The sequence below is a fragment of the Halichoerus grypus genome, chromosome 6 (assembly GCF_964656455.1).
Source record: "Halichoerus grypus chromosome 6, mHalGry1.hap1.1, whole genome shotgun sequence".
NCBI lineage: Eukaryota > Metazoa > Chordata > Mammalia > Carnivora > Phocidae > Halichoerus > Halichoerus grypus.
In genome coordinates, this window is record NC_135717.1 from 117,648,341 (window position 1) to 117,665,572 (window position 17,232).

Below are 17,232 nucleotides of genomic sequence, written 5' to 3' on the forward strand. Positions count from 1 at the left end.
TTTTTTTTTTTTAAGATTTTATTTACTTGAGAGAGAGAAAGCAAGTGAGACAGAGAACACGAGCAGGGGGAGCGTCAGGCAGAGGGAGAGGGAGAAGCAGACTCCCTGCTGAGTAGGGACCCCAAAGTGGGGCTCGATCTGAGGACCCCGGGACCATGACCTGAACTGAAGGCAGATGCTTAACCGACTGAGCCACCCAGGCACCTCACGTGACTTTTTCTTTTTTAAAGGATTCTCATTTAAGAATAAAAATAATGTGGATATTGTGGTTCAGTTTGATCTATTTTGCCCTAATGACTATAGTTAAAATATAAAAATAAAACTTTGTTTTTTTCCCCTGTAGCCAACAAGGGATGATCGAGGGTGGATTATTAGTCCCATTGGCCCCAATCCCTGGTGGACTGTGATAGCTGCAATTATCCCGGCTCTTCTCTGCACTATCTTAATATTCATGGACCAGCAGATCACAGCTGTCATCATTAACAGGAAGGAACACAAGCTCAAGGTAACAAAAGTTCTGACCTAGAAGGACAAATGGCAGCCTGTTACTGTGTTTTGTTTTGTTTCGTTTTTTTATTTTAGGGTAAGCCCTTTTAGACCAGGAACGATAGAACCTGGATAAAAACAGTCATGGAAGGAGCTCATAAAGGGTTTTCAGGGGTTTCCAATCCCTCCATTAATGACAAAGATTGGTTTGGAGATGAAACCAGAGTAGAGCATGATGGAATGATGTGAAGGGAGCTTGGACTCCGTTACTGTCCTTGCAAACCTGTGGGGAAGGTGGGTGGGCAAAATTCCTTGTGGTCCCTACACAGGCTTATCTTTCCGAGGTTCAGTTCAGGGCTTGGGCCACTGTTTCCGAGAGTCAGATATTCTCCCATTGGTGTCCATTACTGGGGTTTCCAGACTGAACCTTGAGCGCAGGGATTCTAAGGAGATAGGGTTGATTCCAGCACATTTATTAGTGAGAGGCTTCATGCCTTCATCTCTGTTCTTTCCTTATGTAGAGTAGGCAAATCCATTTTGTCAAGGATCTGGGAGTGTTTGTAAGAAGCCATTTATCTCCAACTCCTGTATTGTCTACCATCTAGACACTAGGATGATCAAGATGTGGCTTGGCCTCTGGTTACTCTGCCAAGAAAAGATGAATCTTTGAATGTATGAGACTCCGGGTGAGATCTGGGGGCACTTGAATAAAAAATGGGTATGGCATGTATAGGATAGGCTAAGGTTTCTTTCTTTTTTTTTTTTCCTTCTCTGTTCCCTCCAAACCAGGAGGGGCTGGAAGACTCATCTGGGATCCCTGGACCCCTTCTTCCTTACCCATATACCCCTTCCTGCTTTGGGCCTGAGACTCTTAGCTCACTGTTCTGTGCCCCACTACAGCCAGCCCACGGGTGGTGACGGAGACTCTGTTTCCCCACAGAAAGGTTGTGGTTACCACCTGGACCTGCTGATGGTGGCCATCATGCTGGGTGTCTGCTCCATCATGGGCCTGCCCTGGTTTGTGGCTGCAACTGTCCTGTCCATCACACACGTGAACAGCCTCAAACTAGAATCTGAGTGCTCTGCTCCTGGAGAACAACCCAAGTTCTTGGGCATCCGAGAACAGAGAGTGACAGGCCTTATGATCTTTGTGCTGATGGGCTGCTCAGTCTTCATGACGGCCATATTAAAGGTAACCATTCATTCACACGTTAGATAAATATTTAGTACCTGATTTGTGTCAGGAATTCCATTAGGTACTGGGAATACAGTGTACACCAAAGAGATCCACATACAAATACCTGCCCTGAAAGAGCTTACTCAAGCAGAGTAAGACAGACAAGATGTAGTTAAGGAAGTTAGTTAAGAAAACAAACATGAGGGGCGCCTGGCTGGCTCAGTCAGTAGAGCATATGACTCTTGATCTCGGGGTTGTGGTTTCGAACCCCATGTTGGGTGTAGAGATTACTCAAAAATAAAATCTTAAAAAAAAAAAAGAGGGGCGCCTGGGTGGCTTAGTTGGTTAAGCTTCTGACTCTTGATTTCAGCTTGGGATCTTGGATTCAGGCCCTGCGTTGGGCTCCACTCTGGGCATGGAGCCTACTTAAAAAAAAAAAAAAATGAAAAAAGAGGAGAGGGGAGGGAAAGGTAAAAAAAAAAGAAAGGAAACAAACATGATAATTATAGAATATGAAAATGATAAAAGGAAATATATAGTGTTCTGTGGTGCCTTAGAGAATTAGGGAGTGCTGTTCTAGTTAGTGTGGTCAGAGAAGGCTTCTACAGAGATGGTATTTAAGATGAGATGGAGCAGCCATGCCACAGATGGAGGGAGCCAGCATGGGGAAAGGGAGAATAGCAATCTAGTCAGGCCCTGAGATGGGAAAGAGTGATATGTGTTCTAAGAAGTATGAGGGCCATGTGGCTCAAGGGTATTGAGTCAAGGCAAGAGCATAGTGAAATGAGAGTGAAGAGCATGTAGGGGCAGATCATGCAGGGCCTTGTTGACTCTGGTAAAGTTAACCTTTGAAGGGTTAACTTTCAGGCAAGGGATATGATCCATTTAATATTTTTATTTTTACTTATTTTTTTAAAGATTATTTGAGAGAGAGAGAGAGAATAAGCAATGGGGAGGGGCAGAGGGAGAGAGAGAGAGAGAAAGCAGACTCCCTGCTAAGCAGAAAGCCTGACGCGGGGCTTGATCCCAGGACCTAGAGACCATGACCTGAGCCAAAGGCAGATGCTCAACCGACCTAGCCACCCAGGTGCCCCTCCATTTAGTATTTTTTAAAAGATCACTCTGGCCAATGTCTAGAGAATAAGTTTTTAGGGTTGGGAAAAATAGAAGCAGAGTTGCTAGTGAGGCTATTATAAGTGGGAGATGCTGGTGACTTGGGTAGGGAAGGGATGGAGAAAAGGCATGACTTCTGTATATCTTGGAGGCAGACCCAAAGTCTTGCTGATTGACTGGATGTGGAATGGAGAGTGGAAAATGGAAAAATCAAAATGCCTGCTAGGTTTCTGATTTGACCATCTGGGTGGAGAGTACTGACATTTAAGATGGAAAAGACTGCTTGAAGGAGGAAGTGATTTTGTGAGAGGTGGTGGGGCTATGGTCAGATTTTGGGTGAGATATCCAGGAAGCAACTGTGTGAAGAAGCTAGAGGAAGGTTCTGGATTAAAAATATAAATGTGGGAGTCAACAGCACTTAGTGGTACAGCCATGGGAGTAGATAAGATCACTCAGGGAGAAGGGTAGATATAAAAGAGAAGTAGGCCCAGAGGCAAGAGCAGAGTCTAAGGAGCTCCAATATTTAGAAGTCGGGTAGAGGAGGAGATAGCAACAGAGACCCAGAAGGAGCTGCCAGAGAGGTAGGAGGGAAACCAGGAGGGTGTGGTCTCAGGGAAGCCAAGTGAGGGGAATGTTTCCAGAAAGAGGGATTGGTTAGAATCTGTCTAGAAAGATAAAGACTAAACCAAGCCATTGGATTTGGCAACATGGGGGCCTAACGTGACTCGACAAGAACAGATTCAGTGGAATGATAGGGCTGAAGTTGAATTACAGGGAAGTGAAGAGCAAATAGGAGGTGAGAAGTAAAGAGATCGTGGGCAGACAGCTCTTTCAAGAGATTTTTCTGTGAAATGGAACGGAAAATGGGCAGTGGCTGGTGTGAGATATGGGGTTAAAAGAGGATTTTGGGAAAGATGGAAGATACCTTGAATGTGAGAAAAAAATATTTAGTTTTGTAGGTGTAAGTTTTGCATCTGGGAAAAACGGGGTGAAAAGGAAAGCTCTATGGCTGTATCGCCAAGCCCCATTACTTGGCTCCCTTGCCTCCTTTCTCCTTCTTTTGGTGAATCTTCAACCACCCCAGCTTGCACTGTGAGTGCTATTTAAGGGTGACAGTTGAGAGAAATGGTAAAGGATTTGGAACCATCTTCCTGGCCCCTTACTTTCCACCCAATCCACCTCTCCTCATGCCCCCTCCCCCTCTTCTACTCTCTGTCCCCAGCCTGGTCCCCACTCCTACCTCTGGTCTAGCTGCCATCTGGAGGAGCCCAAAGGTTGCTGCTCGTCCAGGAAGGTAACCACAAAGGCATGGCCAGTGGGCATCACTGGGCCTTCCTAGAACTGGCTCAGAAGGCTTCTTTCAGGAAGTCATTCAGTAGTTCTACAAGCAAGGTTAGCACCAAACTGAGATGTCTACTCACTCTACAGTTGAAACAGCGTAAAATCCAATGGGGATTTTCTAGTTCTGAGAGGAATTATGTTTGGGAATGTTCTTTAGCTTCAGAATAAAAGCAAGTCAAGTTTAGTCTTTAGCTATAAGACTTCCCTTGCCTTCATTCCGCAGGCCTCATTTCCCTACTGCATCGAGTTGCCCTGAAGATTACCAATGAGGTGTGATAGGTGTGTATGTATATTCAAGGGCAGTTAATGATGTTGATCTTTCTCCCCAAATCATTCCCTCTCTGATACCTCCCCATTCCTGTCCCTAAGGCTCTTGTTAGCAGAAAGGAAACTTTTTAGTCCATGTTAAAACACGCCAAATCCCTGAGATGATTGATTATGTAATTAGTTTTAAAAGGTATCAGTTCTGTAAAAGGGGGATGTGTGTGTGTGTGTGTGTCCACCCATGCCCACGGAGGAGGAAGAGCCAGGCAGGGGTAAAATGTGAGGACTACAATTTAACCAGGGCCGGATTACTCTTATGTGTAATCATTTCATCTCAGAACAAAATGATGTTTTTTTTCATCATTGTCAGCTTCTGATTTTGCTTCTCCTTCTAAATCATGCAAAGGTAGCAGAAACTAATGCAATGTTTATGCAGTGGTTTGGGGACTTTGTTTCCTTCTTGGAGATTTAGAAGTTTATGATACCTAATTTAATTTCTGGTCTTTTTGCCCTTTTGTCTTCAGTTTATCCCAATGCCAGTACTCTATGGAGTTTTCCTCTACATGGGAGTTTCCTCACTACAAGGAATTCAGGTATTGCACGGTTCAGCTAGGGCAACGGCTTTGCACCGCGAGCTCATCCATCCTGACCGGGGAGGGAGGGCTCTCCCAGGGACACACAAACCCGTTCCTGAGAACCCCTTTCCTAGGCTTGCGGGTTAAAGCTGTTTGAGACGTTTCTTTGGGCATTGGGCAAGTCATTTGGACAGTCAAGCTGGCATGAGGGTACAGAGACTTTCAGGATGGCCTGGCTTGATGTCATTCATGGTGCCAGTCATTCATTAGCTATTTAACAGACAGATATTAGGCTTCCACGCATGGATCGCGCTAGTTGTCGGGCCAGGGCTGCAGTGGGAGCTAGGGAGACGGGACCCGTAGTAGTGGGGGCTGCTCCAGGTAAGCGGGTACTACTTCCTGTCACGCTCTGCCTTCGCGCATCTGTCAACTCATTCCTCTGAGTCATTTGAACATAGAAAGTCAGGAGCTGGCCACAGATAACGTGGGCACCCCAGATGATTCGATAACTTAGTTTCTTCTATTGGTGGCTGTTTCCTCTTTGTTTTTATGGAATGTCCAACGGTCATTCTTACCCGCTGAGTTTTAGTGTGACCTTGGGCAGGTTATTGAATCCCTCTGGGTCTCTGTTTTCCTTTTTATTCATTTTTAATTTTATTTATTTATTTATAGAGATTTTATTTCTTTATCTGAGAGGGAGTGAGAGAGAGAGAGAGAGGGAGCCTGATGCGGGGCTTGATCCCAGGACTCCAGGATCATGACCTGAGCTGAAGGCAGACGCTTAACGACTGAACTACCCAGGCGCCCTTTCATGTGCTTATTATCGCCAAATGTAGGGGAGCGGCAGAGGGAGAGGGAGAAGCAGACTTCCTGCTGAGCAGGAATCCTGACATGGGGCTCCATTCTAGGACCCTGGGTTCATGACCTGAGCAGAAGGCAGACGCTTAACTGACTGAGCCACGCAGGCGCCCCTGTTTTCCTTTTTATGATATAAGGATGATCATATGTTCTATATCCAGAATGTTATGAAGGTTTTTTTTAATCTTTTTATTATAAATAATCAATGAAAACCTTCAAACCCCTCAAAGAACAAGTAAGAGATTTGGTTTTGATAAGCAGAAAGATGGAACTGGCTTATTTTATTTTCAACACTCCCTGAGAAAGATCTCTCAGGAGCCAGTGTGGGATAGAAGAAAGAAATTTGAACCTAGAATTAGAAAAGATGGATTTAGGGACACCTGGCTGGCTCAGTATATAGAGCATGTGCCTCTTGGTCTCAGAGTCGTGAATTCAACCCCCGTGCTGGGTATAGAGATTACTTAAAAAAAACCTTAAAAAAAAAAAAGAAAACAGGAGCACCTCAGTGGCTCAGTTGGTCAAGCGTCTGCCTTCGGCTCAGGTCATGATCCTGGGGTCCTGGGATCGAGCCCCATGTCAGACTCCCTGCTCAGCGGGGAGCCTGCTTCTCCCTCTCCCTCTGCCTGTTGCTCCCCTCTGCTCGTGCTCGCTCTCTCCGTCTCTGTTTTTCTCTCTCTCAAACAAATAAAATCTTAAAAAAAGAGATGGATTTAAATTTTGACTGTCACATACCAACCCCAGCCAAATTACCTATACTCTCTGAGACTCAGTTTCCATGTTTTTAAGAGTTTTTTTTTTACTTTTTTAAAAAATTATTTATTTGAGAGACAAAGAGATAGCAAGAGAGAGCATGAGCAGGGGGAGGGGCAGAGGGAGAATCAGACTCCCCACTGAGCAAGGAGCCCGATGTGGGCTCGACCCCAGGGCCCTGGGATCATGACCTGGGCTGAAGGCAGACGCTTAATCGACTGAGCCACCCAGGCGCCTCAGTTTCCATTTTTGTCCAGTGGTAGGTAACCTTTCAAAGCGGGTGATGTAAGAGACATGAATGGGCCTCACAAGGCTTCTGACTCAAAGAAACCTCCTGAAAATAAATGCCAGTTCTCTCCTTTCAGTTCTTTGACCGTCTGAAGCTCTTTGGGATGCCTGCAAAGCACCAGCCGGATTTTATCTACCTTCGGCACGTGCCCCTGCGCAAAGTGCACCTCTTCACCCTCATCCAGCTCACCTGCCTTGTCCTGCTCTGGGTCATTAAGGCATCTCCAGCTGCCATTGTCTTTCCAATGATGGTGAGTTTAACAACATTATTATTTATTTTTAAAAATCATGATGAAATATACATAACATAAAATGTATCATCTTAACCATTTGTAAGGGTACAGTTCAGTGGCATTAAGTACATTTACGTTGTGGTACAACTATTGCCACCATACATTTCCAGAACTATTTTATCTTGCAAAACTGAAACTCTGTACCCATTAAACAATGACTCCCCAGCCGCCCCCCCACCCACCAGCAACCACTATTCTACTTTCGGTCTCCATGAACTTGACTACTTTAGGTGCCTCATGTGACTGGAACCATAAAGTATTTGTGTTTTTGTATCTGGCTTATTTTACTTGTTAGCATAATGTCTCCAAGGGGTTCTTCCATGTTGTAACATGTGTCAGAATTTCCTTATGAAAGGCTGAATAATATTCCTCTGTGTGTGTGTGTGTGTATGTGTGTATATTTGTATATATATATGTATATATACATACCACCTTTTGGTTATCTGTACATTCATTGACAGACACTTGGATTGCTCCCACTTTTTGGCTATTGTGAATAATGCTGCTATAAACGTGAAGTGTACAAATATCTGTTTGTGTTCCCACTTTCAGTTCTTTGTGGTATATACCTAAAAGTGGATTCCTGGATCATATGGTGATTCCATTTTTAATTTTTTGAGGAACGGCAGCACGATTTTATAAGTACATGGGGTTCCAGTTGGTCCACATCTTTGCCAACACTTACTTTCTGCTTTGGGGGTTTTAGTTTTGTTTGTTGTTTCTGGATATCAGCCATTCTAATGTGTGTGAAGTACTATCTCATTGTGGTTTCGATTTGCATTTCCCTAATGACTAGTGAGGTTGAGCTCCTTTTCATGTGCTTATTTTTTTTTTAAGATTTTATTTATTTATTTGACAGAGACACAGCGAGAGAGGGAACACAAGCAGGGGGAGTGGGAGAGGGAGAAGCAGGCTTCCCGCGGAGCAGGGAGCCTGATGCGGGGCTTGATCCCAGGACTCCAGGATCATGACCTGAGCCGAAGGCAGACGCTTAACGACTGAACCACCCAGGCGCCCTTTCATGTGCTTATTGACTACTTGTATATCTTCTTTCGAGACAAGTCTATTCAAGTCCTTTGCCCATTTTTTAATCAGATTGTTTGTTTTTGTTGTTGTTGTTGAGTTCTAGGAGTTCTCTCTCTATTCTGGATATGAATCCCTTATTGGTGGCGAGTTTTCTGGTTGGCTTTTGCAGGAGCAGCATTATTTGGGGACCTTGAGGTGTGGATGCACGTGTGGGGCAGCTTGCCATCTTTACTTTCAAGTCCATCAGTCTGTCTTCCTCCGTTCCTCCCTTTCTCTTCTCTTCTCTCTCTCTCATGACTCTGACATGGAGAGGATTCTTCATGTTTGCAATAATTTGATAATTTGCATATTACTTCAGAGCAACATAGTTCCAGTTTAGAATTCATTGCAATCAGATGTGCCCAAAGTGGTGGAAATGCACTGTTTTAAGCCACTGGAATTTAGGAAGAAGTTGGCCCAGCACTGAGAAGTGATTGGGACATCCTTACCTCCTCTCGCACTGAAGCAGAGGCTTTGGAAAAGGCACTAGGGAAGCTGAACTGTGTGTGGTACGACAGGTGACAAGCTGTTTCCTGCCACTAGGGTGAGGATGAAATTCTTGCCACCCGACATCCTCACGGTCTCATCTTCTCCTCTTGTTACCTTCCCGTCTCTGGCTTACCCCCGGGGTCATGAGGCTGCGGAGCATTCTGTGGGCTGTTTGAAAATGACCCAAAGCGTGGGCCTCTAGAGAGAAAAGGCAATAGGGGTAATGTTTGGTGCTTGTTTCGGGGCTTTTGAACTCTGTCTTACTGGGAGAATATTCAAGGGTGAGGAAAATGGGGGTGAGGGGGACTCTTCTCCCCTCATCTCCTACACATGTACCTCCTGATGGATCTCTCAATTTTTGTCAGTTCATGTAGGTTTCTGCATTTGGGTGTTATATTCAGGGGTTGACTGTTTGGTTAAAGAAACAGCAAATGCCTGACAACCCCTTGGAAGGGATACTATTGATTTTGGCTTTATTGAGAGAGTAGTTGTGGACACGAAGGAGAAACGTGGTTGAACATAAGAAGCCTGATTTGCCTCATTCCTGTCCAGCCACCAGATGTAGCTGGTGAACACCAGTCACTCCAGGCCGGTCATTCTGGGTTATTATTAATCCCCCTTTGGCAAAAATGGCCTTTTATGGGAAAAAAGTGGGGCAGCAGTTGAGGCATCGTGTCCTATGGACAGTTGAGGAAATTAGCTGTCAGATTTTAGGCAAGTCACTTTCTCTCCCTGGGCCTCGGTTTCCTCATGTACAAAAGGAGTGTCAGGCCAGTCTGGAGGGCAGAGACACAAAACACTAGCAATTCATGATGCAGGCGTGAAGCAAGGATTTTGTGGGGAAATGTCAAGGTGAAGGATCAGAGGGAATTCTGATGGTCCTTCAGAGTCCCTTCCTGCCATGGTGAGGCATGCTTGGGCTGAGCGTGGCTGCGGTCGCCATAGCTGTGCTCTGGCAAAGGCTCTCTCCCCCAGGACTGCCCTGCAGCCCTTCCTGCTGGTCCCACCACAGGGAAAGGCAACTTTTCGGGCCCTCTGAGGATGAGGGGTGTCTCTTTTCAATGAGGACATTAAATTGGGTGCTCTCTAAGTTGTAGGGTTGTTAGGATGATAGTTAAATAAAATACTACATAGAAAACACTCACCTTCGTATCTGGTACAAAGAGGGCACTCCATAATAGGCAACTATTATGATTACTGTGAGTTTGCTTTTCCTTGACATGCCATAGTGTTTAACTCCAGGAAGGCAATGAACTCCTTTAATTCCCTTTCTTTATTTTTCTTCAGGTTTTGGCGTTGGTCTTTGTCAGGAAGGTCATGGATCTCTGTTTCTCTAAACGAGAGCTGAGCTGGTTAGATGATCTCATGCCTGAAAGTAAAAAGAAGAAGTTGGATGATGCCAAAAAGAAGGCCAAGGAGGAAGAGGTCATGGTTCTTGCACCAACTGTACACTTCGGGGCAGCCTCAAATTACACAGCATAGGAAGGGCCACGTGAGAAGGCAGCATGTCTGGAATCCCAAGGGTTATATTCAGGAGCTGGAAAGATTACTCCAAAGATGTTCTTTTTTTTTTTTAAAGATTTTATTTATTTATTTGACAGAGAGAGAAACACAGTGAGAGAGGGAACACAAGCAGGGGGAGTGGGAGAGGGAGAAGCAGGCTTCCCGCGGAGCAGGGAGCCTGATGCGGGGCTCGATCCCAGGACCCTGGGATCATGACCTGAGCCGAAGGCAGATGCTTAACAACTGAGCCACCCAGGCACTCCTACTGCAAAGATGTTCTTAGCCGAGAATGGATGAAGGATTCTTGTCCTTATCTGTCCTTTATTTTTAGTCCCAATAATCAGTTTTTTTCCCCTTTGTTTGTCTACAGTCTACTCACCAGGTTCATACTTAGAATATGAACATAGATTCTGCTTTTATTATCAGATCTCGTGGTTCGTGTTCTCCCAAAAGGCCTAATTTGGCGACTATACAAAACCTATTATTTGTTACGTACCTAACTGCAGATGGTGTCGTGGTTGGCACCATGCACAGATAACTTGCATAGGACTTTCTGTCCTTCCTCATTTCCCTCAGCTCTTGGCATCTGCTGTCCACACAATGGATCCTCAATCAATGGTCTATACATGCCAAGAATGGATGTGTAACAAATGAAAATATCAGACCAAGAAATGAATGAGCCAGAAAGTGTTTCCAAATACAGTCAGTGCCTGAAATAGTGTCCTTTGAAATGCATTTTAAATGACATTTTCCCCTAATATCTTGAATTTTTAAAATCTTGTATTATTTCTTTCCCAGCTCTATTGAGATATAATTGACATATAACACTGTGTACAACTTAATGATTCGCTATATGTATATATTGTGAAATGATCACCACAATAGGGTTTGTTAACACATTCATCACCTCACATAGTCACTTTTTTTTGTGGTGAGAACTTTTAAAATCACTCTCCCAGCAACTTTCAAATATACGATACAGCATTGTTAACTATAGTCACCATGCTGTACATTACATCCCCAGAATTTATTCATCTTATAACTGAAAGTTTGTACCCTTTGACCACCTTCACCCATTTCCCCCACCCCCAGCAACAGCATCTGTTCTGTTTCTGTGACTTCAGTTTTTTTTCAGGTTCCACAAATAAGTGAGATGATCATATAGCATTCGTCTTTCTCTGTCTGACTTATTTCACTTAGCATAATGCCCTCAAGTTTCATTCATGTTGCTGCAAATGGCAGGATTTCCTTCTTTTTTTTTTTTTTTTTAATATTTTATTTATTTATTTGACAGAGAGAGACACAGCGAGAGAGGGAACACAAGCAGGGGGAGTGGGAGAGGGAGAAGCAGGCTTCCCGCTGAGCAGGGAGCCCGATGCGGGGCTCGATCCCAGGACCCTGAGATCATGACCTGAGCCGAAGGCAGATGCTTAACCGACTGAGCCACCCAGGCGCCTCGGATTTCCTTCTTTTTTATGGCCAAGTGATATTCAATTGTGTATATATATACACAATATATATTACCTTTTCTTTGTCCATTCATCCACTGATAGACACTTAGGTTATTTCCATGTTTGGCTATTGTAATTAATGCTGCAATGAACATGGGGATATAGAGATCTCTTTGAGGTAGTAATTTCATTTCCTTTGGATATATACCCAGTAGTGCAAATGCTGGATCTTACAGTAGTTCTATTTTTAACTTTTTGAGGAGTCTCCATGCTGTTTTCCAGAGTGGCTGCACCAGTTTGCATTCCTACCAACAGTGCAAGGGGGTTCCCCTTTCTCCGCATCCTCGCCAGTACTTACCTCTTCTCTTTTTGGTAATAGCCACTCTGACAGGTGTGGGGTGTTATATCTTTGTGGTTTCGATTTAAATTTCACTTATTATTAGTGATGTTGAGCACCCTTTCATGTACCTTCCAGCCATTTGTATATCTTCTTTGGAAAAATGGCTATTTTTTAATTGGATTATTATTATTATTACTATTATTATTATTGCTATTGAGTTGTATGGATCCCTTGTATATTTTGGATATTAACTCCTTACCAGAGATGTAGTTTGCAGATGTTTCCTCCCATTCCATGGTTTCCCTTTTCATTTTGTTGCTCATTTCTTTTGTTGCACAGAAGCTTTTTAGTTTGATATTGGTCCACTTGTTTATTTTTGCTTTTGTTGCTTGTGCTTTTGGTGTCATATCCACAAAATCATTGCCGAGAACAATGTCAAAGGACTTTTTCCCTCTATTTTCTTCTAGGAGTTTTAGTGTTTCAGGTTTTACATTTAAGTCTTTAATAACATTTTGGGGTGATTTTTGTGAATGGTGTAAGATGGAGATCCACTTTCATTCTTTTGCTTGTGAATATCCAGTTTTCCCAGCGACATTTATTGAAGAGGATATCCTTTCTCCACTGAATATTTTTGGCTCCCTTTTCGAATATCAGTTGACCATATATGCTTGGGCATATTTCTGGGCTCCCAAGTCTATTACATGTGTCTGTTTTCTATTATTAAGTGAATTTTAACAATTATAATCACAGAAGCAATGGAGGAAAACTTTAAATAGAAGATTGATAGAAATCCCTACATAAAATGTGAAGCTTTCAAGTGTCCCAAAACTCTATAAACAAAATTCAAAAATTATATATACACATGCGTGCGCATGCGTGGACACACAGAGGCATACCTCATTTTATTGTGCTTCACTTTATTGCACTTCATAAATATTATGTTCTTTACAAAGTGAAGGTTTGTGGCACCCTTGTGTCAAGTGACTCTGTCAGCACCCTTTTCCCAGCAGCATCTGCTTGCTTTGTGTCTTTGTGTCATCCTTTGGCAATTCTTGCAATATTTCAAGCTTTCTCATTATTATTATATTTGTTATGGTGATTTGTGTTTAGAGTTTATGATTCATTGAAAGCTCAGGTGATGGTTAGCATTTTCTAGCAATAAAGTATGTTTTAATTAAGGCATGTACATTGTTTTTAGACACCAAATAGACTACAGTATAGTGCAAACATAACTTCTATATGCACTGGGAAGCCAAAAAATTCATTTGACTGGCTTTATTGTGGTAGTCTGGAACCAAACCCATAATATCTCTGAGGTATGCCTTTACGTACATACATACATACATACATACATTTATTTACTGATTTATATAAAATTTTAGGTAGTGATATGTTTGAAGAAGAACATAAGGAGTGAGGGAGTTACTTTATTTAGGGTGATCAGGGATGACTGTAAGGAGACATCTCATCTGAAATCTGAATAAAGTGAGGGCAAGTCGTGAGAACATCTGGGAGTAGGAACATTCCAGGCCAGGGGGACAGCAGATGCAAAGGTTTTGAAGCAGGAATGAGCTTGGTGTGGTTAAAGAACATGAGAAAGCCAAAGAGCCTGGAGGGAAGAGAGGTAGCGGGAGACTAGCTAGAAGTCTGTGGCCATGGCTCAGGCAAGAGGTGAAGGTGGCCGAGGCTAAGGGAGAGGTGGTGAAGCAGCTGGACTGGGGACTTCCTTTGAAGAGAGAGCTGACAGGGTTTGCTAATGTATAATGAGCATGGGTGAAAGAGAAGAATCAAGGACAAGTCTTAGATTTTTGGAGTGAACAATTGGATGAGTGGTTGTGCTATTTATTAAGCAGTTTTGGGAGGAGAATCAAAGTATCTCTTTGGATGTTAATTTTGGGGTGGGCAGTAAACATTATACCCCTTATTTTCCAAAATTTCTAAAGTAAACACGTATTTGTTAATACATGTTTTACTTCATAAAGTCATTTTGAAAACTAAATGAAAGAAAAATAATGAAGACTTCACCCCAAAATTTCATATCAGCATCCAATATTTATGTTCATTACTTTATGTTCTCTTTAAGTTCTTAACATAGTTTTCTTTTCTTTTCTTTTTATTATTTTTCTTTTTTCTTTTTTTAAAGATTTTATTTATTTGACAGAGAGAGAGAGACAGCCAGAGAGGGAACACAAGCAGGGGGAGCAGGAGAGGGAGAAGCAGGCTTCCCGTGGAGCAGGGAGCCCGATGCGGGGCTCAATCCCAGGACCCCGGGATCATGACCTGAGCTGAAGGCAGACGCTTAGCAACTGAGCCACCCAGGCGCCCCTAAGTCCTTAACATAGTTTTCATGTAACTGTAATAATTGTTTATTTGGGGGCGAGGTAATTTTTTTCTGATTTTCCCCCCTCTACTTGATTTCATAAGACACTTTCATGTTTCTATATGTCTGTATAATAAACAATCATATTTATTGTTTTAATGACTGCATAATATTCTATAATTTTTTCTCATAATTACTTTAAACTTTCTTCCTTTGTTAAAATTTATAGTTGTTTTAGGACTTATTACTAATCATACTACTTTAAACATCTTTGTACATATTTTTTCCTCTGTAATGGTTTTCTTTAAATTGATGGGATTATTTTTTTAAAAAACATTTTGTTATGGAATATTCAAACATACCCAAAGGTAGAAAGAACAGTCAGTATTCATATTTCCCCAATTGCCATATTAGTTTTTTAACAATCTATTTGAATCAGGACCCAAATAAGACCTATATATTACAATGGTTGATATGTTTCTTAAATCTCTTTAGGGGGCCCTTTGTATCTTTTTTTTCTTTTTGTTGAAGAAACTAGGTTTGTGACCTGTAGGATTTTCCACCATTTAGATTTTACTGTGTCCCTTGGTGTCATTTAACAGCATGTTCTTCTGTCCCCTATATTTCTAGTAAATTGGTAGTTGGCTCTAGAGGTTTATTCAGATTCATTTTCTTTCTTCTTTTAAAAAAATACCATTCCATAGGTACAAAGATCTGGTTGTGTCTTTTTTGGTAATGAGCCAAATCTATGAAAGAACAGAAGTATACTCTTTCAAAATAAATGTGAGAGAAATTAGGTAGAAATTGTGGTGAGAGAAATATGGGTGGTGTAGATTCATGGTTTTACTTGGTCTAAGATAAAATAATATCTTCTTCTCTTGCAGGAGGCTGAGAAAATGTTAGAAATGGGGGGAGACAAGTTCCCCTTAGAGAGCAGGAAGTTACTAAGTAGTCCTGGAAAGAACAACAGTTTCAGGTAAAAAACTCCCCAAACACCAGGGAGATCACTGTTTTGGTTATTCTGTAAACATGTGGCGTCGTGGTGGGGGGTGGTCACACATGCAGCTGCCGGTATAAAGAGCTAAATTTCAGTCTCCCAGCTCCAACCTGGGAAAGTACCTTTTCCTTTCCTGCTATGTGCCAGGCTTCACACCAGGTGCTGGGAATCACCAGCACAGAGGTAAGGGAGCCCACGTACTGAGCGCCTTCTCCGTGCTAGGAATGTGCTAGAAGCTTGACTTACGTATTCTCCTTTAATCTTCACAACAATTCTCTGATGTAAGCCTCGTTATCCATGTTTGTACAATGAGGAAACTGAGGCTTGGAGGGTTTGGGCTAATTTGCCCAAGGTCACAACGCTGCTAAGCAGAAAGTTTAAGAGTCAAACCCTAGTCTTTGTATTCTTCAGGTCAGTGCTCCTCTCCTTCCTCTAGCCATTTTCCAGAGATGAATAGGATATGGCCTTTGTTTCCAGAGAGTTCTCAGCTTGGGGGGGCATGAAATTCACATGTTTGGCCAGCCTTTGGTGAGGGGCAGAGGCAGCCCCTCCAGTTTGACTCATGGCATCTGGGGTCCTAGGAGCCAAGGGGAAACTAAGCTGGGGTCCCCCAAATTCCTTACTTCTGCCAGTGATCATCTTATAACTACAAGTTTGTACCCTTTGATCCACATCTTCCCTTTTCCCCTACTCCCCAGCCTCTGGTAACCACCATTCTACTGTCTGTTCTTATGAGTTTGACTTTTTGTGTGTGACTGACCCCAAAGAAATGGAATCTTTGGACCTTAATAAGCTTTCTACAAGTCGTGAAGGAAGTAGCCATAGACTCTGAATTCTCTGACAGCAAAGTAGGAGCAATGTTCTCTCTCTACTGGGATGCTGCCTCCTCTTCTGGCCTTTCAAAATGAGACTGTCCGCTTTGTAGAAAATTTCCCAGTCCTCCGGGGTGCTGGGAGACCAAGGACTGGATTCAAGGCCTTGATTCTCCACTTACTGACGTCTGACCTTGGATGATCACTTAGCTCTGGGAGCTTTGGTTCCTGTGCTTTCAAAATGAGGATGTGAATAATTTCTGATCTGATAGTTAAGATCATAGATTGTAAGAATCGTTTGTAAACTACAAATGGAAAACTTTTGGCCATGTAAGTGAGAAAGCGTATGAGGAATGCTTATTAGCACAATGCCGGGCACATGGCGAGCCTGGCACCAGCGAACACTCAGTAGGTGGTAGCTCCTGAAGTTGTCCTCAGCACCCCCAGAGGGGCCCTTTGAAGGAGGGCACGATTGTGGGGGAAGAGCTGCCCTCCACTTGGTACCCTCGCCCAGTCCTCAGCAGCACCGAGTGGGCCACCTTGCCCCTCTACATTCCAACCACCTGGCTCCTGGTGCTGCTGAGAGCTGTCAGCTGAGCTCCGTCAGACCTACTCTCTCCCATCCGGTGGCGTGGTAATCGTGACAGACTGAGATATGTCTTATATTTGTGTGTCCTACATTTACTGTCCTAAACATTGATTTCAGATGTGACCCCTCTGAGATTAATATATCTGATGAAATGCCTAAAACTACAGTCTGGAAAGCTCTCAGTATGAACTCTGGAAATACAAAGGAAAAGAGGTAAAGAGAACTATAATTGTTGGTTTTTATTTATTTCTGGCTTTTAAAAATAACAATCATGTTGAAAGTGAAATATATCTTAGTTGCAAAAGTGAATTATCTAAAAAATATCACTTCTGGGACTGCTGCTAACCCCACGAGAATTGCTAGAAGCCTAAGAAAAGGAAACATGTTTTCTCACTATTTGAACAGATGTGCTGTTTGGAGCTGCCCATTTACACAGCCCCAAAGTCAGGATGGGATTATTTGGGGATGTAAATTTACTTTATTTATTTAGTCACCTTAATCCTCTTTCTAAAAGTTCCCAT

The 17,232-nt window shown here is 42.9% G+C and overlaps 1 protein-coding gene across 3 annotated transcripts in view; it reads left to right on the plus strand.

The window, feature by feature from the left end:
• Positions 1-17,232, plus strand: part of SLC4A8 (solute carrier family 4 member 8) — a 72,781-nt gene that overhangs the window by 49,070 nt on the left and 6,479 nt on the right. For all 3 annotated transcript variants that reach the window (XM_036098861.2, XM_036098864.2, XM_036098863.2), the window contains 7 exons: positions 344-505; positions 1,427-1,678; positions 4,906-4,974; positions 6,930-7,103; positions 9,987-10,124; positions 15,198-15,289; positions 16,829-16,924. In XM_036098861.2, the coding sequence (XP_035954754.1) occupies positions 344-505; positions 1,427-1,678; positions 4,906-4,974; positions 6,930-7,103; positions 9,987-10,124; positions 15,198-15,289; positions 16,829-16,924 (983 nt within the window). The remainder of the gene's footprint in view (positions 1-343; positions 506-1,426; positions 1,679-4,905; positions 4,975-6,929; positions 7,104-9,986; positions 10,125-15,197; positions 15,290-16,828; positions 16,925-17,232) is intronic.